We start from the raw sequence: 24,979 nt of genomic DNA, 5'->3' as shown, positions 1-24,979 counted from the left end.
GAGTTGCAGCGATTCCTGATGAGGCAACAGCCAGTGCAATGTATCCCTTAGAGCGAACCATGGCCAGTAAAAGATTGATCAGGAATGTCTTTCCTGTTCCACCAGGTGCATCGATAATGCCACCTGCATTGTTTTCCACCATATCCACAACCAACCTGTATGTCTCTTTCTGGTCTGGAACCAATTTAGGTTCAGTGACGGTGACAAAGGAGGTCAGTTCCTCAACATTGTAGGTGGTTTCCCTGAGGACCTCTCTGCTGAGACCTGGAGAATCATTCCTATTGGGAGATGGAAGGTTCAACTTAGTCAGAGACTTGCCAGCCAATGCCAAAGTCTTGTCCTCCAGAAGGATCAATACCTGATTGTACATTGCATCAGTGAAGTTCAGCGTCATTGTGGGGTTGGCTGTCTTGAGTTGGTGTAAGATGTCTTCTGTGAGGCTGTCTTTGTGATCTTCCCACAACTGCATCGGGTTGGAAGGGCTGCAGAAGGCAATTATAATGGCAAAGAGATTTCGTAGCCTATTGGGGGAGTAAGACAGAGCAGCTTCTGTCATCGTTGCATGCCAATGAATGTCATCCTCAATGTGTCCTCTCCTGTGGCAAGCTTCTTGAAAGGAGTCACAGAAATAGCCAGTGACAGTCTTGAGGTCATTAAATGATGTTGGCCCAGCAACGTCATGGAGGAGTAGACGAAGGTGAAAGCACTCTGTTGTTTGGATGGACCGTGTAGACTCTGCCAAGTGCATCTGATGAGTACACCCCTGTATGACCAGGAACTTCCTTCTGACCTGCTCCAGGGTGCCGAGCCCGCCATGTCTTGTTTGGCTGCCAGGTGTAGTACTTGGGCACCTGATGATACAAATGTGTCTTGGCAAAGTCATTCGTTTGGCACAACTCAAAGAATGCTGTAAGTTTTGTCTTTGGAGGTTCATCGGCACGTTGGCTGGCATTTCCTGGTCGGAATAAAACCATTTGTCCATTTTGCAAGTGAACATCCAATTTAGTGAAAGTGGGGTAACGGTTGTGGATGTCAAATCCAGAAGTTCGCCAGGCTGCCTCATTGCTGCAGATGTAACGGCCCATCAGATGTGTGGTGATCTCATCATTTTGATTCTGCTGTCCAGCCGGTTGAAGATCAAAGACAGCTTGGTCACTGCCCTTATGGATGTACTTGCACACATATTTGATAGACTTAACTGAGTGGCAGTACTCCACATTGATGTGACATTTGAAGAGCCTGGATAGGAGTGGACAGTAAGGAACAATCCAACGGTTGTCAACTTCAAATGTCTGTCTTTGCTGTGTTCTCTGATTTGACGGACCAGGTTGACTTGAGTCGCTAGATTTTTGAGTTTGCATTCTTATCTCAGTGCTGAAACCTCCACTCTCTTTGCCCCTTCTCCTGTACAAAGGATAGCCATCATCCCCATGCTGAGTTTCTTCGCGGAGTGGCTTTGGGTACCCTTTTGTACATGCATTGTTTTTCATGCAGGGAGAAGAAGTGTTGTGTCACCCACAAGGACCATGAATCATATTTTTTACAACAACCTCAAAGAGGATTGGATCCTAGTCCTTATCGGGTAGCTCTGCAGAGATGAAGGAATCAACTTGATTGGGGTGAATCTTTGCCTGAAGCCAGAGTAAAAGATGAACATGAGGAAGTCCTCTCTTCTGCCACTCAATGCTGTACATGTAGCAAAAAGTTTGCCCACAGTCAGGAGTTTGAGCAGTTTTTTAACTTTGAGGTTGAAGACCCGTGCTATGAGCTCATGCCTTTCAGTACCAGCTTTGGGTGGGAACTCCTGCCATTGGGGATTGCAAGTCATGGTGATGAAGAGGTCAGGTCTGCCATAGTTTCTGACATAGGTCATGGCATCTTGCGTGTGCTCATGCATGTACCTAGGACCTCCAACGAAGGTGGATGGTAGGATGACCAGTTGACCAATGTCCTCAGTGTTGCCATCATTGGCCACAGCATCTCGTAAGTGTATATAGTCTGTGACTCTCAAATTATTTTGGTTATTCCGGAACAAATAAAGCCGCTCTCCTATTTTTGCATACATGTCAGTGAGGAACTGGTGGAGAAGTCCTCCACACTGAAGCAGGTGGTTTGAAGCAGTTTGTCGTTCCATCAGCCTATATGAATAGAATTCCATTGCAGAAACCATCTTTTGCCTTTAGGCTGTAGGTGGCACACCAGTTTTGGGGTCAACATGTGGGATCTTGTTATAGGCATCGTATCCATCTTCCCCATGGCAAAACAAAAGCGGGTATTGCAGAGGATCATATGACCTGTGAAGCTCAGAAATTCTTTTGAGTGGACCATCTCTCATATGCAAGACAATGTCTCATTGTTCAAATTCTTGGCCCACAATGACAATGGCTACTTCATTGGTGGTCGGAGCATTGAAGCGTCGCTCATGTTTACCTGCAGGAGTCTTGTCAGCTTTGATGACAACTTTGAGGTCTTCATTTGTTGTTTTTTCAATGGCTGTTTTGAAACTCTTTACATATGGGTTTTGCTGATGAAGCATGTCCTGTAACCCAAGCAAAGTTTGAAGCTCGATTTGGTGTTGTTGTGCGGGGAGAACAGCAGCTTCCCTGCGGCGATTGGCTTGCTCTTCATTATCACCCAAGAAGTAGATTTGGAGAAACTGAGGTCTTTCGTTTGGTAGAGGAAGTAGGGAGCCAGCTGTATGGTACACCTGTCCATGAACTTTAAAAGTTGGGCAAAATCCTGATTCACGCACTCTGTTTGCACCAAAAGAGGTCATTGCAAAGCAGTTGTTGTACTTTCTGATGTGAGTGAGGAAATGTGTTGAAGCTGGATTTCGGCCGAACAGAAGTGAGTGTAGGGGTTCAGGCGGAGCTGCTAGTGTTGGAAGTTTAACCTTTCCTCCAGTGCAGCATATCCCAGCAATTTCCGCTTCCCACTTCAGAGCGCCACAGTGAGGGCAAATGATGGTCATCTTGCCAATGATGACTGTGGGGTCTGCTTCATAATTGATGGTGGGTGTATAGGAGAAGGCTGCTCCGAGCCAATGACTCCAAATGTCAGCTCTGGCAATGCCCCTGCGTCTATTGTCGGCCTGGCGACGTGCCTGAGCCTGGTCAGGAGTCTCTGAGGCTCTGGCTTAGGCATGTCTCACCTGCTCAGCAGATTGACGTCCCTGAGTTTGGTCAGTAGTCTCTGAGGCACTGGCTTGGGTATGTCTTGCCTGGTCAACAGCTTGACGTGCCTGAGTTTGGTCCGTAGTCTCTGAGGCTCTGGCTTGGGTATGCCTTGCCTGGTCAGCAGCTTGACATGCCTGACTCTGGTGAGGAGTCTCTGAGGCTCTGGCTTGAGCATGTCTCGCCTGCTCAGCAGCTTGACATGCCTGACTCTGGTGAGGAGTCTCTGAGGCTCTGGCTTGGGCATGTCTCGCCTGCTCAGCAGCTTGACGTGCCTGAGTTTGGTCAGTAGTCTCTGAGGCTCTGGCTTGGGTATGTCTCGCCTGGTCAGCAGCTTGACGTGCCTGAGTTTGGTCAGTAGCCTCTGAGGCTCTGGCTTGGGTATGTCTCGTCTGGTCAGCTTGACGTGCCTGAGTTTGGTCAGTAATCTCTGAGGCTATGGCTTGGGTATGTCTCGCCTGGTCAGCAGCTTGACGTGCCTGAGTCTGGTCAGGAGTCTCTGAGGCTCTGCGAGCCTTTTTTCGGTTTGCTTCAGAAGTGGTGCATCCAACTCTGGTAGGTTTTCTTGGGGGCATGCTGTAATGAAAAAAGAATTTTCTTTTTATATATATATTTAAATGAGTCTGTCTGTCTGTCTGTGAAGGAGAGAGAGAGGGGGAAGGAGAGATAGAGAGGGGAAAGGAGAGGGGAAAGGATAGAGAGAGAGAGAGGGAAGAGGAGAGGGAAGGAGAGAGAGGGAAGGAGAGAGAGAGATGGCGTTGTTGGGGCCCACGTTGAAGTGCCGCCATGATCAAAGATGGTGTCACGAGGAAATTGTCGTGCTGCCAGGATCAAATATGTTGCTGTTGTTTCCCCACACTGAGGTGCTGCCATGATCAAAGATGGTGTGGAGATGCCGGAGTTGGACTGGGGTGGACAAATGTAAGAAGTCACACAACACCAGGTTATAGTCCAACAGCTTTATTTGAAATCACAAGCTTTCGGAGCGCTACTCCTTCTTCAGGTGAAGTGGAGAAATGCATAAAGATACAGCTTATATAGTCAGAGAATCATGTCAGATGTTTACAGGTAACCTTTCCAACTGCCATTTATCACACCTCGGCAGAGAGATAATCACAGCAGTCAAAGGTGTGAATGGTGTCCAAACAGGTCAGTCAGGGAAACATTACATCAAAGAACAATGAGGTGGGGTCACAATGAGATTTTTGAGGATTTTTTAACGTTTTTTGTATACTGTCCGAACAATTTTTGTCTGACCAAAAAGTAAATACACCTGTGACACTCCCCTGATCATCAGCTTTCTTTTGATATAACATATGTGTAGGTACGCTCTATAATTTTTACAGACAGACATACATACAGACAGACAGGCAGACAAACCCTTTTATTTATATATATAGATAGAAGATATAGATATAGATGCAAGGATCCTAACGCCTGTGTAAAGTCTCTGTTTTCACATTGGGCCGAATTTTGCTGAAGAAATAATGGTGAGGCTATCAGCGCTCACTGTTATTAAAGAGTAAATCTGACAACGACGTCTGGCGTCCACACATGCCCAGTTAAACGGGGAAATTAGGAAGTTGCTGTCCAAGTTGCCCTGCTCCTCCAGAAGCTGCGCTATAACCGTATTTCACCGAGAGATTCATCATTGAAATACGTGGAATGGCATGAAGTTGGGGTACTTACATGATAGATACCCAGTAAACTCGCCAGAAAAAGGTAGGGCTTGTCCATTGCAGTGGAAGTAATTTTTTAACAGTGTGATAAGTCTTAATTACTGTCAAGCAAACTCTCCAGCACTGAAAATTAACTTTTGCAAGTGTGGGGTCTCATTCCTTCAGAATTTAATTACGTATTGTTGGAGATTTTTTTTAAATATATTTTTTATTTCTTTTATTTTTTTCTTTCTGTCTCTTTTATCTCTCTCTCTCTAAATCACATCTTTCTTTCCCTCTCTTTATTTTGTTTTCTGTGCATGATTTTACATTGAATTCAATATACTAACTGGCACTTCCTGGTTCAGACTCTGTGGGGGTGATTTTGCCAGCCCTGGGGAGGCAGTTATGGAGGCGGGACTGCTGGGAAAATGGCAGAATTTGGGGGCAGGTGCCCATCCCGCCCCCAACCCACCTCCATGCCATCTTCCTAGTAGGCGGGTAGCCGTCCCGCGCCGGGTCCCGTCTCCTTGGAGGCGAGAAGGGATGAAAGCCTATTAACTGCCTGTTAACACATAGTTAACAGGCAGAAAATAGGATTATCCCCTTTTTGCTCTCACAAATGTGGGCTTCCCGAAGGCTCCAAAACCCGCCAGGTCAGCGAGGCGAGTAGTGGGTCTGCAGGGGTCAGGGGAGGGGTGCAAAAGTGTGCTGTGAAGGTAAGTGATGGCTACAAGTGTGTAGAGGTGAGTATCTGAGGTAAGTACAAAGTGTTAGTAAAAGTGTACTTACCTTTGTTTCTTCCTGCAGGCTTCAGTCGGTGTGTATGCGAAGAGTCTTGCACCTCCGTGTTGCAGATGCAACAACCATCTCATTTCTGTAAAAGAAAGAAGTTTGATGAGGTCTTAAATTCAAGATCTCATCAAACTACAGAGAATGTCACTGACAGCTTCACAGAGCTGTCAAATGATGACAATTCATCTGTCAAAAATTTGACAGATGAAACATCATATGTTGACATTCTCTGCAACCGGCTTTTCCTTAATTGGCCTGCTAAGCCTGCTGGGTGGGCTTAACAAGGTCAATCAAGGGAAAATCGTGTGGCTTGGCCACAAATTGATGGAGGTGGGACATCGACCCGCCAAGCAGCAGTCCCGCCTCCAACACGCCCCCATTAACAAAATCGCCCCCTTAGTGCCTCAGTAAGGATTCTTTAACCTGATTGGTTAAGGAGATACACAGTTGCTTCCCCTGTTCACACAGATCCCAGATCCCTCTGTAGAGGGCGCTGCACCAAAACGGCTTTCTAATCACAGCAAGTTCCAGTGCAAAATCCCATAGAAAGTCTGTGGGAAAGTGTAAGTGTAATGAACGGCTGGCACCATTCATTCACCAGTGACCACAAAATCTGGGCCATTATGCTTTGGTATAACCCTTTATTCTCTGGACCAAAGTCAATGGTCATACCAGTGGAGTAATGTCCTCTGATAATGCATTGCTGAAGATTAGGGTTTATAGAAGAGAGAAGTCAATATTCTACCATTTTTAACCAGAAACAATGAATGATTGAATTAAAATAAGTCTCCATACAATCTTCCCAAGCAATGTGTGTTCTGCAAACTCAACAGGTTATCAGTGGAAGATGATTTCCAGTCACGTCTGTTTTTCATATGATTTATTATCTTTTGAAATAGACTGTATTCTGTAATTACTATCATGTGCTCACATTTTCTTAATGAATCATCAGCTAGATTTGTGTTAATGTAAAGTAAGAGTTGTAACTGTTGCAGAATCTAATATTCCAGTCAGATCCCCCTTTTCATGAACAGCTGCTTTGCTCCTGTAGGGTCTAACATGTCTGTGTGGTAAACTCACCCAGAACATTGACAGCTACTTACACAGCTGTCTCCAGGGCATCTTACCCTGCCTATTGTTCCTGCTGATAACAAGCTTCTTTTGACTACAACACAGTAGTCATAAGTGTGCATTAAAGAAAAGTAATATATAATCAACAATATGCACAGTGCCAAGGCAGTGTTAATGTTTGCAGCTTACATATTTCATGTGGAAAAGATTTACTGCTATTTATATAATGGAATTACAAGTCTAAAGTATAACAAGTATCTAGTATTTTTTCTGATTGAATGTACTACAAACAAACAATAAGCTATTATATGCAGTACACTGAGACAGAAAGGTGCTTATGATCCAGTTCTGTGTGTAACATAATTGGTTTTATCATAACTGTCTACCTAAAGTAGAAACAATTTGGGAAATGGTAAGAATGCGCTTATATCAAATTTGCATCATAAATAGATGTTACGTTTTCTTGATAGTATTGGCAATCTGCCACTCCGAGCAGGGTGTGTTCGGAATGTAGGGGCAGTGTCGGTGTGCGGCCTGTGATCTCCCATCCATTCATTTTAATGGAAGGAAAATCACAGCTGCTCATGTTCCATTTCCCAAGATGCGCTTGCTTCGAGCACGGCTCCCTGCTGGGAGCACCAGCTCACAGAATCACCTTTATCTTTTCATTACCACTTTGGGAAACAAAGAGCAAAACACACAATTCTTTTTTTTAAAAACACAGAAAATGCTGGAAACACTCAGCAGGTCAGGCAGCATCTGTGGAGAAAGGGGAAGAAGTTAACATTTCAGGTATGATTCTTCATCAGCATTGGCAGATGCTGCTGACCTCCGGAGTATTTCCAACATTTTCTGTGTTTTTTGTTTCAGATTTCCAGCGTCTGACTATTTCGGTTTTTGTCTCTTAATTGCTAACTGATTAAAGGGCATGTCTCACTCTCAGTACCCCTTTTAATAATCAAACTAGCTAAGGACATACAACAGGGAACAGGAAAAGACCATTCTGCCAATTAGGCCAACTCATTTAAAACGAGCCTTCCCTGACTGGGAGTCAAATCTGCAACACAGGGACTCAAATCCACTGTACTCGGATGATTAATTGAGATTCCGAGGATAGAAAGCCACATTCAGAAGTCAGTGATGATCGTCATAATCGTTTCAGAGTTAGCTGAACAGAAGAACATCAAAGGAGGCGTGTTTTTCTGATACCGGTCCATGTATAGTATGTGGTAAGAAGTGATACAATGGTTTCAAAATTAACTTCTTATGACAACAAAGATTAAGAATCTAGTTACATTCAGGATTTGGTATTCCTTTTGTGAAATTGAAGCTTTCGTAAAACCAAAGATTTGTTCCTAAGTATGATAGAGGAGGATCTGACTATTTATGCACAAACCTTTTTTGAATCAACCCCAATTTGTTTGAGTCCCTATCCCCAGTTACTGCTTTAATTTTAATACAAACTTTAATATTCATTTTTATAACACTGCTGGAAATGTGCAAGTTCCAGTTACATCTGGAACGTAGTCTCAGTGAATTTGGCGGCAATACTGCTAATGTCAGTGGGTTAAGGAGAGGAGTCCCGTGTTGTGGAGCATGCAATACGTTAGGGGGAACCTGTGCCTTAACTATTGATGTCCAGGTACAATTTCACCAAAGGGATGGATTACCTCGGGGCTTCTCCCGATCCGCCACCATAGCGTCGGCAGAACTTTTTGGAACCCTGTTTCTGGGCGTAAACGGACTTTCCACTTAACCCCTGTTGAAGTTGCGGTGATGGAGTGGGAGAAGCCCTGAAGAAATTCATCACAAGCCCCCCAAGTCTCCCTGTGCTCCTAGTAAATAGCAACAGAAATTCTTTGAGAAAACTGTCCTCATTGCAGTTGGCTCCACCTGAATCCTTTTGCTAAACTACCAAAAACACAATGATTAACAAGGGGGCATGAGAGGAGATAGGAGAGAAATTCGAGAAAAGGCTAGGGCAGGGGGAGGCTTGTTTTGTCGAAGAAATACTTGGGAAGCAGACGTTTTCAGGAATGTTAGAAAGTTTCAGGTGACATACAAATAAAAATAATTTCAGTAGATGTTGGCCCTAGTCCCAGCAAAGAGCAACTGGTAATAGAGTTGTGGAATCTTAAAGAATTTTCGGCACAGCCATCTTTATGCAAGAGATTCAGTGGACTAGAGAAGTGATTATTGTTGATATTGGGCATTGTGCATAATATTAATTTTTGTGAATTTCTGCAGTCAGCATGGCCATTTTTTCTGATACGTCAACTTTAAGATGTCACCGTACCACCAATGTGCAAAGGGTTGCAGAAAAGATACTGAAAATCCATGTTGGATTATTTAGCCCCATCCCCTCCAGATATCCAGTCATTCTGCTCCACAAGATGTATCTTTTATTGGTCTGTTTCATCATTAACAAGTATGAAAGAAAACAAATTCACCAATCAGTATTAAACAGGAACTACTCGAATTTAGCACTAAATAGCACTATGTAAGAAATGTCATTCAGAGGCCTCAAAATAACTAATGCACACGGGTGCAGCAAGAAGTGCTGTTCAGAGGTTGGAACAGGGAAGAGAGTAATTTCAGAAGCGAGGTGGAATTTTAACCCCCAAGGACGAGTGTCCATGATGGGGCCAGGTGGGATGGTAAAAATATTAAAGTTCTCAAAACCCAACCCGCCCCAACCCACCCACTTCCAGTTTTAACGGGGGCGGGTGACTAACCCGCTCTCAGGAGGCGGGCCGCCCACTGAAATCTTATATGGAGGCTGCGTGTCTCCATTTTAATTCCATTTTTATTTTTAATGCATGTAGGCCGGGATTCCTGGGGCTCAGGAATCCCGGCAGGTAAAAGGAGGCGAGAAGTGCTGGATCGATGAGGTAGGTGCCTTTATTGCACTGCTTGTGGGCCAGGATGAGCAGGAGTGTTTCCCCCAGGCTCAACAAGTTTACCTCCACGCGATTGGACCCCCATGATCAGCTGACCCCCTGTGATGTCCGTATCTTCCCGCGACGTCCACATTATCTCCCACGATGTCTGATTCCCCCCCTCTGAAGTCAGTATCACCACCCACGATGACCGTAACACACCCACGATTTCAGTACCTCCCCCATGATATCCGTATCATCCCCGGGATGTCCGTATCATCCCCGGGATGTCCATATCATCCCCGGGATATCCGTATCATCCCCGGGATATCCGAATCATCCCCGGGATGTCCATATCGTCCCGGGGATGTCCGTATCGTTCCCGGGATGTCCGTATCATCCCCGGGATTAACGTATCATCCCCGGGATTTCCGTATCGTCCCCAGGATGTCCATATCATCCCCGGGATGTCCATATCATCACCCATGATATCCGTATCATCCCCGGGATATCCGAATCATCCCCCGTGATGTCTGTATCACCCCCCGGGTTGTCCATACCTCCCCCATGATGTCTGTATCATACCCGCGATGTCCACTTCCCCCCTCCGATATCCGTATCACCCTGCGATGTATCATCCTCCGCAATGACCATATCCTCCCCTGATGTCTGTATCACCCCCCCTGATGTCTGTATCACCCCCCCTGATGTCTGTATCACCCCCCTGATGTCTGTATCACCCCCCCTGATGTCTGTATCACCCCCCCTGATGTCCATATCCTCCCCGATGTCTGTATCATCCACCCCCCGATGTCTGTATCAACCCCCCTGATGTTTGTATCACCCCCCCTGATGTCTGTATCACCCTGCGATGTGCAATTCCATCCCCGCCCACGATGTCAGACACACCTGACATCCACTCCCTGGCTGCATTCTCGTCTGACTGGCACCCAGCCAATCAATGTGGCTGTTGCGTGAGAAACCTGTTGAAAATATTTAAAAAGACGTCCTGCCGTTAAATTCGGCAGGACTTGCAAGAAACCCTTACACCCAGGTTTTCTGTTCAAAAATCCTTCCCCTCTGCCCCTGGCCCAGGTCTCTTCACGTATCCAAGTAAATAGCGGGGCCATGTATACTGTGCACAGTCATGTTATATCTGGGAGTGATTGATGCTGACAGTGGGTCCCTGAAATGGATAATGTTTCAGTTTCACAAACTAACAACCATTGACCAACAAAAACTTCACACAAAACAGGGCAATCTAATCCTCGACAAAAAGAAAGTTAGGAAAGGCAGCCCACCCTGAATGCAGCATGGTTATGTGCAATGCAACAAAGTGCTAATAATAAAGTGCAACCAAGGGTTTGTGCCAGCGATCTTTAACACACACTATTGCTGATCTCAGTCACATTGCTATGGAGAAGTATTGAGCTGAGGGAATTCCCTCAGAAAGAGAAGGAACATCAGTTTTCAAGTATTTGTTGTGCTCCTTGTAACACAGATAATCCAGGCCACCCTCAGTGCCAATATGAACTGATTTCAGAGCAGAAAAATGAAGCAGTTTACAATATCAGCTAGAACTGAGGCCAGGAACCGAGGTTGGGTAGTCAGCAGTTTAGTGGAAATGGAGTCAAGGGAGCATGAAGGCAGGTGTCATGGACACGATGAGCTCGGAGAGGGCATTGGAGGAGATAGGAGAGAAACTAGAGAAAGGGGCAGGTTCTGGACTACGGCAGGGGGAGGATTGGCTTGGTAGGCAAGAGAAAGGGTAGATGCAACAGAAGGAGCTGAATGGATGGTCTCAATCTTAGTGACAAAGATCAAAGATATCCAGGAAATCCTCGCAATTGTTGTTGGAGGTGAAGGTAGCGCTCTCTCGATTGGTGTGTAGTTCTTTCTCTCGGTCGGTGTGTATCTCTCTTGATTGGTGTGTATCTCTCCCTCAGTCGGTGTGTATCTCTCTCTTGGTCAGTGTGAATCTCTCTCTCGGTCGGTGTTTATCTCTCTCTCGGTCGGTGTCTATCTCTCTCTCGGTCGGTGTGTATCTCTCTCGGTCGGTGTGTATCTCTCTTGATTGGTGTGTATCTCTCCCTCAGTCGGTGTGTATCTCTCTCTTGGTCGGTGTGAATCTCTCTCTCGGTCGGTGTTTATCTCTCTCTCGGTCGCTGTGTATCTCTCTCTCGGTCGGTGTTTATCTCTCTCTCGGTCGGTGTGTATCTCTCTCTCGGTCGGTGTCTATCTCTCTCTCGGGCGGTGTGTATCTCTCTCTCGGTCGGTGTGTATCTGTCTCTCGGTCGGTGTGTATCTCTCTCTCGGTCGGTGTGTATCTCCCTCTCGGTCGGTGTGTATCTCTCTCGGTCGGTGTGTATCTCTCTCTCGGTCATTGTGTACCTCTCTCGGTCGGTGTGTATCTCTGTCTCTCGGTCGGTGTGTATCTCTGTCTCTCGGTCGGTGTGTGTCTCTCTTGGTCGGTGTGTATCTCTCTCAGTCGGTGTGTATCTCTCTCTCAGTCGGTGTGTAACTCTCTCGGTCGGTGTCTATCTCTCAGTCGGTGTGTATCTCTCTCTCTCTGGGTCGGTGTGTATCTCTCTCTCGGTCGGTGTGTATCTCTCTCTCGGTCGGTGTGTATCTCTCTCTCTCTGTGTCGGTGTGTATCTCTCTCTCGGTCGGTGTGTATCTCTCTCTCGGTCGGTGTGTATCTCTCTCTCGGTCGGTGTGTATCTCTCTCTCGGTCGGTGTTTATCTCTCTCGTTCGGTGTGTATCTCTCTCTCGGTCGGTGTGAATCTCTATCTCGGACGGTGTGTATCTCTCGGTCGGTGTGTATCTCTCTCTCGGTCGGTGTGTATCTCTCTCTCGGTCGGTGTGTATCTCTCTCTCGGTCGGTGTGTATCTGTCTCTCGGTCGGTGTGTATCTCTCTCGGTCGGTGTGTATCTCTCTCTCAGTCGGTGTGTATCTCTCTCTCGGTCGGTGTGTATCTCTCTCTCGGTCGGTGTGTATCTCACTCTCGGTCGGTGTGTATCTCTCTCTCGGTCGGTGTGTATCTCTCTCTCGGTCGGTGTGTATCTCTCTCTCGGTCGGTGTGTATCTCTCTCTTGGTCGGTGTGTATATCTCTCTCGGTCGGTGTGTATCTCTCTCTCGGTCGGTCTGTTTCTCTCTCTCGGTCGCTGTGTATCTCTCTCTCGGTCGGTGTGTATCTCTCTCTCGGTCGGTGTGTATCTCTCTCTCGGTCGGTGTGTATCTCTCTCACGGTCGGTGTGTATCTCTCTCTCGGTCGGTGTGTATCTCTCTCTCGGTCGGTGTGTATCTCTCGGTCGGTGTGTATCTCTCTCTCGGTCGGTGTGTATCTCTCTCTCGGTCGGTGCGTATCTCTCTTTCGGTCGGTGTGTATCTCTCTCTCGGTAGGTGTGTATCTCTCTCTCGGTCGGTGTGTATCTCTCTCTCGGTCGGTGTGTAACTCTCTCGGTCGGTGTGTATCTCTCTCTCGGTCGGTGTGTATCTCTCTCTCGGTCGGTGTGTATCTCTCTCTGGGTTGGTGTGTATCTCTCTCTCGGTCGGTGTGTATCTCTCTCGTTCGGTGTGTATCTCTCTCTCGGTCGGTGTGTATCTCTCTCTCGGTCGGTGTGTATCTCTCTCGGTCGGGGTGTATCTCTCTCTCGGTCGGTGTGAATCTCTCTCTCGGTCGGTGTGTATCTCTCTCTGGGTCGGTGTGTATCTCTCTCTCGGTCGGTGTGTATCTCTCTCTCAGTCGGTGTGTATCTCTCTCTCGGTCGGTGTGTTTCTCTCTCTCCGTCGGTGTGTATCTCTCTCTCGGTCTGTGTGTATCTCTCTCTCGGTCGGTGTGTATCTCTCTCTCGGTCGGTGTGTTTCTCTCTCTCCGTCGGTGTGTATCTCTCGGTCGGTGTGTTTCTCTCTCTCCGTCGGTGTGTATCTCTCTCTCGGTCGGTGTGTATCCCTCTCTCGGTCGGTGTGTATCTCTCTCTCGGTCGGTGTGTATCTCTCTCACGGGCGGTGTGTATCTCTCTCTCGGTCGGTGTGTATCTCTCTCTCGGTCGGTGTGTATCTCTCTCTCGGTCGGTGTGTATCTCTCTCGGTCGGTGTGTATCTCTCTCGGTCGGTGTGTATCTCTCTCTCTCTCGGTTGGTGTGTATCTCTCTCTCGGTCGGTGTGTATCTTTCTCTCTCGGTCGGTGTGTATCTCTCTCTCGGTCGGTGTGTATCTCTCTCTCGGTCGGTGTGGAGCTCTCTCTCGGTCAGTGTGTATCTCTCTCAGTCGGTGTGTATCTCTCTCTCGGTCGGTGTGTATCTCTCTCGGTCGGTTTGTATCTCTCTCTCGGTCGGTGTCTACCTCTCTCTCGGTCGGTGTCTATCTCTCTCTCGGTCGGTGTGTATCTCTCTCTCGGTCGGTGTGTATCTCTCTCGGTCGGTGTGTATCTCTCTCTCGGTCGGTGTGCATCTCTCTCGGTCGGTGTGCATTTCTCTCTCGGTCGGTGTGTATCTCTCTCTCGGTCGGTGTGTATCCCTCTCTCGGTCGGTGTGTATCTCGGTCGGTGTGTATCTCTCTCTCGGTCAATGCGTATCTCGGTCGGTGTGTATCTCTCTCTCGGTCTGTGTGTATCTCGGTCGGTGTGTATCTCTCTCTCGGTCGGTGTGTATCTCTCTCTCGGTCGGTGTGTTTCTCTCTCTCGGTCGATGTGTGTCTCTCTCTCGGTCGGTGTGTATCTCTCTCGGTCGGTGTGTATCTCTCTCTCGGTCGGTGTATATCTCTCTCTCGGTCAGTGTGTATCTCTCTCGGTCGGTGTGTATCTCTCTCTCGGTCGGTGTGTATCTCTCTCTCGGTCGTTGTCTATCTCTCTCGGTCGGTGTGTATCTCTCTCTCGGTCGGTGTGTATCTCTCTCTGGGTCGGTGTGTATCTCTCTCTCGGTCGGTGTGTATCTCTTGGTCGGTGTGTATCTCTTCGGTCGGTGTGTATCTCTCTCTCGATCGGTGTGTATCTCTCTCTCGGTCGGTGTGTATCTCTCTCTCGGTCGGTGTGTATCTCTCTCTCGGTTGGTGTGTATCTCTCTCTCTGTCGGTGTGTATCTCTCTCTCGGTCGGTGTGTCTCTCTCTCTGGGTCGGTGTGTATCTCTCTCTCGGTCGGTGTCTATCTCTCTCTCGGTCGGTGTGTATCTCTCGGTCGGTGTGTATCTCTCTCTCGTTCGGTGTGTATCTCTCGGTCGGTGTGTATCTCTCTCTCGGTCGGTGTGTATTTCTCTCTCGGTCGGTGTGTATCTCTCGGTCGGTGTGTTTCTCTCTCGGTCGGTGTGTATCTCTCTCTCGGTCGGTGTGTATCTCTCTCTCGGTCGGTGTGTATCTCTCTCTCGGTCGATGTGTATCTCTCTCTCGGTCGGTGTGTATCTCTCTCTCGGTCGGTGTGTATCTCTCTCGGTCGGTGTGTATCTCTCTCTCGGTCGGTGTGTATCTCTCTCTCGGTCAGTGTGTATCTCTCTCGGTCGGTGTGTATCTCTCTCGGTCGGTGTGTACCTCTCTCTCGCTCGGTGTGTATCTCTCTCGGTCGGTGTGTATCTCTCGGTCGGTGTGTATGTCTCTCTCGGTCGGTGTGTATCTCTCTCTCGGTCGGTGTGTATCTCTCTCGGTCGGTGTGTATCTTTCTCTCGGTCGGTGTGTATCTCTCTCGGTCGGTGTGTATCTTTCTCTCGGTCGGTGTGTATCTCTCTCTTTCGGTCGGTGTGTATCTCTCTCTCGGTCGGTGTGTATCTCTCTCTCTCGGTCGGTGCGTATCTCTCTCTCGGTCGGTGTGTATCTCTCTCTCGGTCGGTGTGTATCTCTCTCTCGGTCGGTGTGAATCTTTCTCTCGGTCGGTGTGTATCTCTCTCTCGGTCGGTGTGTATCTCTCTCTCTGTCGGTGTGTATCTCTCTCTCTCGGTCGGTGTGTATCTCTCTCTCGGTCGGTGTGTATCTCTCTCTCTCGGTCGGTGTGTCTCTCTCTCTCGGTCGGTGTGTATCTCTCTCTCGGTCGGTGTGTAACTCTCTCTCGATCGGTGTGTATCTCTCTCGGTCGGTGTGTATCTCTTTCTCGGTCGGTGTATATCTCTCTCTCAGTCAGTGTGTATCTCTCTCTCGGTCGGTGTGTATCTCTCTCTCGGTCGGCGTCTATCTCTCCCTCACATAGCTCTACATCGGCACGTTTAGAAAATTCTATTTATTTGGGATCAGGCAATGTTTCAAGGTTGAACTGAAATGAACAAGTCTTAAAAAAACAATGCAACAACAGATGTTATCTAAGATCCATGATCAGTAATGTTAAGGCCTAATAAAGTGGTTGACCCTAGGTTGATAGCTGTGTGCGACTCTGGTCAAGACAGCAAAGCGAACATTAATCTCATTGTTGAACGACAGCTTCTTCAAAGAGTCAGGTTCAACTTGTGCGAAAAGGAAATGGAAATGTTAACAGTGATTTTGATTACTTCTGACCAGATTCTAATTTCCCACCAGCCAGACCATAATTCAGGTGGTTCAAATCCAAAAACAAAGACAATACGTTGACTACATGTGTATGTGAGTGGGGTAAGTGGAGAGAGATCTCCCTTGACAGCCAGTAAGCTGGATCTATTGCATAGCCCACACCCCACTTGGTGACCATTGGGGAAATAGGCATCTCTCATATATAGTGGCAGGGACCACCCTGAAATTTTAAATAAGAAAGAACACAAAATAAAATGTAGAAGAAATGTGTGTTGGTATCCAGCTTCGAGTCTGTTGCTTAAGAGGAGCACACGTTTAAAGCACATTGTAACTGGTGACATGGAAGTCCCTGAGAACAATCCAAAAGAAATCAAATGGCTCAATGTGCACTCACTGCTGTATTTCTTCCAAACTTGCAGACTGCAGATATCATTTAAATTGGACTAAAATTTATATTTTTGCGAATTTAACTCACAGTAAATTCTGATGTTATATCTGTAAGCAGCAGTACTGCAAAACATTCAATTGCCGGTACCTTCAAAATTATAGTCTGTCCCTGATGGAATCTTCTACAAGTTGATGATTAGTTGCTGTGATGGAAGTAGTGCAACACTGTAAATTATTGGGCTAGTAATTCCGGTCCCAACGCGTGAGTACGGACGGGGTACTCACGTGTGGGTCCGTTGGAAGTGCCGGATTTCAGCATGCACAGCGCATGCGCGGGAAACCGGCATTTCCTCCAAGGGGTTCAGAGGTCTAACGCGTGTGCGCAGGACTCTGCGCGCACGCGTTGAACTTCCTTCTTTTTGACAGGTTTGCGCGTGTATAAGGGCCTCTCCTTTTTACGAATGTAAAAAGGAGACGTAAGGACTTCATCCTTTAAGGTAAGTGGGCTATTACTTAAAATTATAACATTGTTTCCACAGCTTTATTGTTTTTAAGGACTTTACAGTAAGGTAAGTGTAGTTTTAGAAACGATTTTTAAAAAAATTATTTTTTTCAAAAATTTGATTAATTGTTTAAAATAGTTTTTTAAAGTTATTTATAGTTTATTTAATTATTGGGATGTTTTTTAAAATTTTGTTTAAAGTTAAACTAGTCTTTTGGGCACCCGTACTTTTCATGAGTTTGACAGTTCTTACTATCAAACTCATGAATGAAGTTTCCCCTCCCCTGATTGGCTGCACAGTGCTCACCTGATCCCAGCCGGCACATCGCACTAACTACGCCGCTGGATCAGGCAAGCACATCGCGCCGACATCTGAACCGGGCCAGTGACAGGAATTCCAAGCAGGCCCAGGCTTCAGATGTCGGCGTGCCGGGTGAGTGCACATCGGGGGCTTGCACGCACGGCAAGCCCCCGAACCTAATTTCTGGGCCATTGAGTAGAAGTGCCTGTCCACACATCCCAGCTAATGTCCCACTGACAAGTTTTTTCACATGGTGTTCCATTTCAAGTGACCATTGAGCTAGAATCACTCAGTGCTGTCTCAGCAATAGTGGGGGCGATTTTCTGATGCTGGAGGAGGCGGGTTTGGAGTCGGGAAAGGTGGGAAAATTCGAATTACTGAGGTCGGGTCAGAAACCCGGCTCCAATCTGCCTCCGTGGGATTTCGCCGGTGCCGGTTTTGGCGGTCGGAAAATGCTCCCGCCTCCAGCTGGCCATAGCGTTAATTTACTACTGCAAATGCTTGTTAAGGACCTCTCTACTCCTATTTTGAGAGGCCCTCTTGAATTTCCCATCATTTCGGCGTGCTTCACGCAACTTCTAAACCACACCAGGTAAACCTGGCGGGTTGACTCGTGGGTGGCCTCCTCACTGCTGCAGGTCTAACAAGACCTCGTTCACTGCAGCAAGGCTTACTTGCAGGTGCCAGGCCTTGGCTTTAAAAGGTCTCTGAGCACTTTTATAAGGCCTTCTGAAGTCAGAGGTGCTACAGCTTGACTCCATCAACTGTGGGACCTCCTGGGAAGAACCTTGACCCGCTTACAATGAGTGCATCCCCTGAGGAGGCATCTGCAAGCAAAATGGGAAACATTCATTTCCTTTCACCTTGGACCTCAGATGAGGAGGAGGAGACTGAGGAGGAGGAGGATGATCTGGAGGAGGAGGAGCAGGAGGAAGAGTAGCAGGAGGAGGAGGAGGAGCAGGAGGAGGTCAGAGAGCCGGTGTTTCGACCAGTGGCAGTGGCAGCACGCGAGCACATCGCTGCCAGGGATGCAAGGGATTAACTTATCATGGCCAGATTTGTATAGGTTGGCCAAGTTGGCACATGTCCTTGGCTCCATGCCAGGACTTCATTGACAATGCACATGACTCTCTGGTCTCCTTTCAGTCAGGCCACCAACCTGACAATGCAAGTGTGGCGTTGCCCGCAATGTGGAGCTGCCTAAGGCTAAGTAACAGATGGCATAACGCCAACATTTTGGCATCAAATCATATTAATGCTTTCCAACAGGGATGATATTTCATCAAAACACAGAAACAGTCTCCCAATTTACACACAGATCTGGAGGTTATATCCCTTGCCAGCTGTACCCAAACAGCCTTGATTTATTTGGCAGGCCTCTTCCTCCGAGATGAGTGGAAGAGGACCTCCATGCTAGTTCTCACCCCCTCAAACAACATTTGCAGCGCCTCATCTGAGAGCCTCGGGTAGGCCCTTGCCTTGGAATTGGACACAGGTATCTCAAAAGATGTTGGAGGTGGAGCAGGAGAAGCAGAAATGCTGTGGAATGAGCCAATGGGGTAAAAAGCCATAAAATCAGACTGGAAAAGTGCTGTCAACAGAGGCAAGTTTCAGTCCCAAAACACTAATTGAGCAAGGCATCCCACACCTCTGAAATCAAGTGGCCAATCATGGGAAAATCGCAATATTTTGAAACCTATCAGTGGAGGCGAGTTTCTGACACACCCAAACTGAAACCCGCCTCCATCTCGCCTCCAGTGAGAAAATCGCTCCCAGTGACTTCAGAGTATTTGTTCAGCGCAGCAGAAGTTACTTACACAGAGCAAAGACGCTGTTTGAATCCAGAGTAACCAGAGAGCTATCCCTTTTCAAAAAGATCTGTTTAGTTTTAAGTCACATCTCTGATTTTTTTTGAAACTTTCAAATAATACAATACAGGAAATCAGCAATAATGAAATAATAATTGTAACCTTTGACAACAATTACTTAAATGACAACTGAAAACAACAAAATCAGCATAGGATTTAGAGTTAAGTACTGTACAGTGCACATCATAATTAGTATGTATTCCCACAATCAAGTTTGCTTTTTCAATGTTGCCTTTCATTTATGCTTCCAATGATACAGAATCATTTGCATTTTGTATTTTACCTGCAGTAGAACTTAACTCCTTTACTTATTTTTTGGCAAAGGTGCTAACACTATCTATTTAAGAATTATCTTATAGTACATAAAAGTGTATTTAAGTAACAATTTAAAGCATACAAAGAAATAAATGACTCCCATGCTTATAAAATACATTGGGGCCAAAATTGGGTCGTGCCCCCTTTGGGGCACTAACTTCGCCGGGGCGCTACTTTTATCACCCCAAAAAAATTAGCACCCCTGCACCTGAAATTCACTGGTAGCACCCCAAGAGGGAGGCAGAGCACTACTGGAAGTGCCTCGCCTCCCTCTTGGAGCACTGCGAGTGAATATTGCGCCGCGGTACTGCAGGCCTTCCTCCCCTTATTAAAGGGGAGGGGCCTAGCGCAGCGTGACCCGGGGCCCAGCAGGGCCACCAGGGATCGAAGTGCCGACAAAAAAGCCCGGCGCTCAAGAGGAGTGCTGGGCTCACAGCGCAGCCGGCACCCCGCGGGGGGGCTTCACAGGAGGCCGGGGTCAGCAACAAGGGCAGGTGCTGGCAGGCGGCCAGCAACAAAAATACCTCCCCTTTAATTTGCGCCGCCCCGGCTGCAGGTTGGCCTCCCTGACCCTGCCGGACATAGCGTCCGGCGGTAAGTCGGGGTGCTGCCGAAAATCGCAGCCGGGGCGCTAGTGGGCGCTGCGCACAACTATGATGTCACTGCCGGAGGCGTAGCGCCACGGGGAGCTAACGGTTATTGCCGCCGCTAACCTCCCACTGAATTTCGCGGAAGGCGATAGCAGCGCCGCGCCCGGGCACTAGTTGCTTTGCGCCCCATTGGCACTAATGGGAGGTGCAAATCAACTGAATTGTTCCCCCGTTATCTGTAGGCCGACGTGTTTAATCAAAGACACAAACTGCTATTGCAGGAGAGACTGGATAAACAAAGCTATCGCTGTTTATATTAGCCCATAATTTGCGCTCAGCAGCGAAGCAAAGGCGTTCGCCACTGGTCCCGAAGTAAGCTTCCCACAAAGATCTCGCGATCTCTGTGGTGAGAAGTTCAACTTTTACGACATTCAGTTGAGATCAGTGCAGTGTAGTGGGAATTCCCTCATGCGAGCTGCTGTGATGTCAACAAGCTGTCTAAGCAGCCAATCAGAATGCGGAATTCTCAGACTGGGAACCAAGAAGTGAATGAGCTTTTACTCTAACTTTCTAAAACTATTATAGAGAGCAAAATAAAGATTATGGCTCTTACAAGGGGAAAAGGTAAACCTGAAGTAAAGAGGAACAAACTTTTAAAAACAATAATTATTTTTTTTTAAGTTTCTTAAAAATTGTAATTTTTATTAAAATATATAAATTTGACACGCCACAAAATTTAAATGAGTTTGTCTGGGCCATAACGTTTGTTTAGCCGTCAATACACTGCTACAACCCCAGTTACAACTAAGGCAACAGGGCCTAACTATGAATGGGGTATTTAACAGCCATATTACCGCGGAAAAGCCAAAGTTTTCATTGGTTTCCCTGAATTGCACTGATTGCCGGGGGTGAAGGCGGGTGTGGGGGGACCACAGCGCAGCCTGTGTCGGAGCGGTGAATGACTGACCGCAACTTCAGGATTTCCCTGTTAAGATGGGCAGGCGCTAAATCCTGAAGTTGTCGTCAGTTTCAATGGGGTAATAACAGCGAACCCTGTCCATTCGCTGCTATTACCCACTGCAGATTCCGGGCCATTGTATTTTGGTGAGCTAAATTTGAAAAGTTTATCTACATAAGCATTCAATTACAAAGTAGCTATCTGAAATAGAGAATTCCAATTTCTAAATGACTGCATCCAGGAATTTTTTTTTTAAGTTTGCATTTGCTGGTAAATTTTGCAGTCGGCACCCCATAGCTTTTTAGTAATTTTAATGCTTATAAATACATGAAATTGTTGATATTTTTTAATATATTGATTTAAATAATTCAATTTGAACAGATTTACTCTCCATTTTACTTTCTTTCCTTCTTTTGGCCAAACTATCTGATAGATGAAGATGGGGGAGTAGAATTTCAGGAAATTTCACCCAAAATGTGTGTGAAATTGCGCTGGTTAGGTTACAGGTCAAGTTTCCACTAAAATTAATTTGAATGATTACAAACGTAAAATATTCCATGTACCAGCGCGATCAGGCAAAGTAATAGAATGTAATTGTCCTTCTCATTAAAGAGACTTCATTGATGTATTTAAGAGTGGTAACCTGGTGCAGTTTTATTAATTCAGCTGAAAATGGGTTTATCAGCAAAAATAAGCATTTTTAATAAAGAGTGTCCAGTCCACCACCTGTGAGTAACCTGATTTAAAATCACTGAAATTACTTTGAAAAAAACTATACTGAACCATTTAATAGTTTCATTGGTGTACACTAGTCAGTTTCTTAGTAAATTAAATATTTCTTGATATGATAAAAACATTTTAAAACATGGTGCCTGTACGCCTAAGAAAATGAGTGTAATTTGAAGAGTCTTCCTGAACCAGTGCAATTGGTGGAATCTCGCAATTTCAACCTGGGGGTGTGGCCAGTTTTGTGGGCAGGACCTGATCCGGGTGAATTGAATCTTAAACCAGCATAAAAGATCGCAGAAAAACACGAACATAAATATTTTGGGACATAAGTCACTTATGTTTTAAATTCCCTGATCTTTTATGCTGGTTCGGCCAATTGTGCTTGAATCTGGGCGCAAAACTAGCGGAAACAAGTGGAAACTCTACACCCTGATGCTTGAAAGTAAAATGTGTCAATGATTCTAAGTCACAATCTCAGGATTTTGTTACATAATTATTTTAATATGATTGAGTAATGACATTCAAAAATAAACCAAATGTATATAAAGTATACAACAAGTCCATGTCCATGTGGACGTAAGGGAGCGGATTTTGCCGTTCTGCACTTAGACATTAAATAATCGCCTGGTCAGAGTGCAACTGATCAGTTGTGGCAGAAACCACCTGATTGCTGGGTATTACTTTATACTAAGGAACATGGACAATCAATATAGAATTTCAGCAACAACAACAGAAAATGCTGGAAACACTCAGCAGGCCATGGAGAGAGAAACAGAGTTAACGTTTCGGGTCGATAGCCCTTCGTCAGAATTTCAGCAGAGGTTTAATAGCACTGCATTAGTGCATAATAAAGCACAGCTGTTCCAAAATATGTAACAGCCAGGGAGCTAATACAGAGTTCGATGCTTTACAGATTTCATTCGTTATAAACTGTTAACACATTATTACACAATTGCAGTTTTCTTTCGTGCAAGTCAGTGCCCTTGTAATTTTTCTGGTCTTTTAGCCATATTTCCCTAATACCTGTATCTATTCATTGTTGGAAATACTGCACATATTCAATGCTACTCTGTGTACTTCTGTTTACAGGTTTGGATTTATTCTTCACAAAGGTGAGCCAGCCCTTCACAAAATTGACCTTGAAACTATGACGTATATCAAGACCATCAGTTTGAAAGACTATAATTGTATCCCTCAGTCACTTGCCTATACTCACCTGGGTGGATACTACTTTGTTCATTGCAATGCTGACACTACAGGAGCAACTGAACCACAGATCATAGTCGACAGTGTCACAGATTCTGTGATTGGCTACAATGGCGATATAACAGGGGCTCCTTACGTTTCTCCAGACGGACATTATTTAGTCAGTATAGATGATCTAAAGGGTCTCATGAGAGTCCAGTCCATCACCATCCAAGGGGAAATCCTAGAATCCTTTGACATTCACACCAACCTTCACGTCTCCGATGCCACCTTCCAACCTTCTTTCATCGAAGCCAACCAGTACAATGTTTTCGCCAGCTCCGGTGTGCAAACGGATGTGCTCTTTGTGGAACTCTCCACAGGGAAAGTGAAGATGGTGAAGAGCCTGAAAGAACCTATGAAGACTGAAGAGTGGCCATGGAACAATAAAAACCGAGTGATTGTGGACAGTGACCTGTTTGGCCAGTATCTGATGACACCATCCAAGGAATCTTTGTTTATTCTGGATGGAAGGCTTAATAAGTTAAACTGTGAGATCACTGAGGTGGAAAAGGGCAACACAATAATTTGGGTTGGTGAGGCATAAAAGGATAAATTACATAACTAACCCCTGGTATAAAGTTTTCCACTGCACTTAAACTACAACTTACAATACACCAATTTTGTTCTTTTATACACTACAAAAGATACCTAATTAAATTTAAAACAAGTTTGCAGACATAAAGACCAGGAACTTTCAACTGACATAACCATAGATAATAATTGGAATTTTGTAATTTGTTAGTGCTATTATCAACTAAGAGTTAGGTTACAACTGTTACTTTACATTGTACAACAAGGCAGTTCTGTAGCTACTAAATGTTTTAGCTTTACAAAATCTAAAAGTTGCAGGGAATTATAGAAGACATACTAAAAACCCATTTGCGTGTTTTATCCTCTTTTTCTATTTTTGCTTACATACAGAATTGGCTTTAGCTTGCGGGTTCCAGTTCAGAAATGCCCTCGCTTAACCTTTCAAATCCAGAATTATTTGTCAGCTTTTTTGTGCCTTGAAGGGATAAGTTTCTAGAGAGAGCGTTAATTATTCCCATTGTGGCTACATGGGGAGAAAAAAAGCTGTTCCGAACCTTCTGTACCACTATTAATGCCGAGAGCAGGTCTAAACAAGTACTGACTAATTCAGTGACACAATAAGTAGTGATGTCTTCAATATTAGTTTTGGTCATGGAAAGAAGCAACCAGTCCCTCTTCCTTTGTAGATGTACTGATACTAAACCAGCCTTTTCAACATTGTAATGGAAATCTATCAATCAATCTGTAGTTAAATGTGGCAGAGGCAAATTGTGCCATGCCCTAATAAAGGCTGATAATATTTTTTAGATTTCCTTTGAGTCTTTCTGGATTGACTTCTTAATCAACTAGTTGTGTTTTGTGGTCAGGATTTTATACCCATGATCATGTCTGTATATAGCAGCTGCTAGTTTCTGTGATTGTCAGCTATTAGTTGGGAAAATATGGTATGTGGGAAAAATCTGATTCTCTGCTCTACTACATTGCAGCTGACTGATAAACTGTTTAGTTTTGTAGTGACTGAAATGTTTCCCTTTTTTACCAGTAATGTTCTATCTTGTGGACATCTACAGTGTGAAATGTCTCTTATGTAAACATCTGTCTGTCTAAATATACATTTTTCTGTGTCATGTGATGGATTCCATAATTCGTGAATGTTGTATATGTAGAAATTTGCTTGACACCGGAGGCAAATAAAGATCTTACATTTTACATTTTACTGTCTCAGTGAGCCTGAATCTGCTGAAACATTTGTGTGACATAAGTGTGGAAAGCAACATTAATGGCAAGTGAACATCGGAATTGTTTCTAAAAGTATCATTGTACACATATTTTGAGAGGCTCAAATTATTGCTATTGATTCCTTGGAGCTGCTCCTGCTCCATCACTGTAACGTTGAGAGAATTGCGGCAGAAATCCCATTTACCCATGTAACTTCCGGCGAACTTATGGCAGTGGAGTGGGAGCAGCTCCATGGAAATTCCCGGCCAGTGTTAAGAGTTGGAAATTTA

At 45.7% G+C, this 24,979-nt stretch overlaps 1 protein-coding gene across 4 annotated transcripts in view; it reads left to right on the top strand.

Moving 5' to 3' along the window:
• fstl5 (follistatin-like 5) overlaps positions 1–24,685 on the top strand; it is a 1,173,542-nt gene extending 1,148,857 nt beyond the window's left edge. For all 4 annotated transcript variants that reach the window (XM_086010874.1, XM_086010870.1, XM_086010888.1 and 1 more), the window contains one exon: positions 22,782–24,685. In XM_086010874.1, the coding sequence (XP_085867000.1) occupies positions 22,782–23,484 (703 nt within the window). In that variant the 3' untranslated portion in view covers positions 23,485–24,685. The remainder of the gene's footprint in view (positions 1–22,781) is intronic.
• The last annotated feature ends 294 nt before the right edge of the window (positions 24,686–24,979 follow it).

Source organism: Somniosus microcephalus, chromosome 2 (assembly GCF_052327205.1).
Source record: "Somniosus microcephalus isolate GS21.2 chromosome 2, FLI_Smic_1.0, whole genome shotgun sequence".
In the NCBI taxonomy this organism is placed as follows: domain Eukaryota; kingdom Metazoa; phylum Chordata; class Chondrichthyes; order Squaliformes; family Somniosidae; genus Somniosus; species Somniosus microcephalus.
This window is presented reverse-complemented; position numbering and strand designations above follow the sequence as displayed.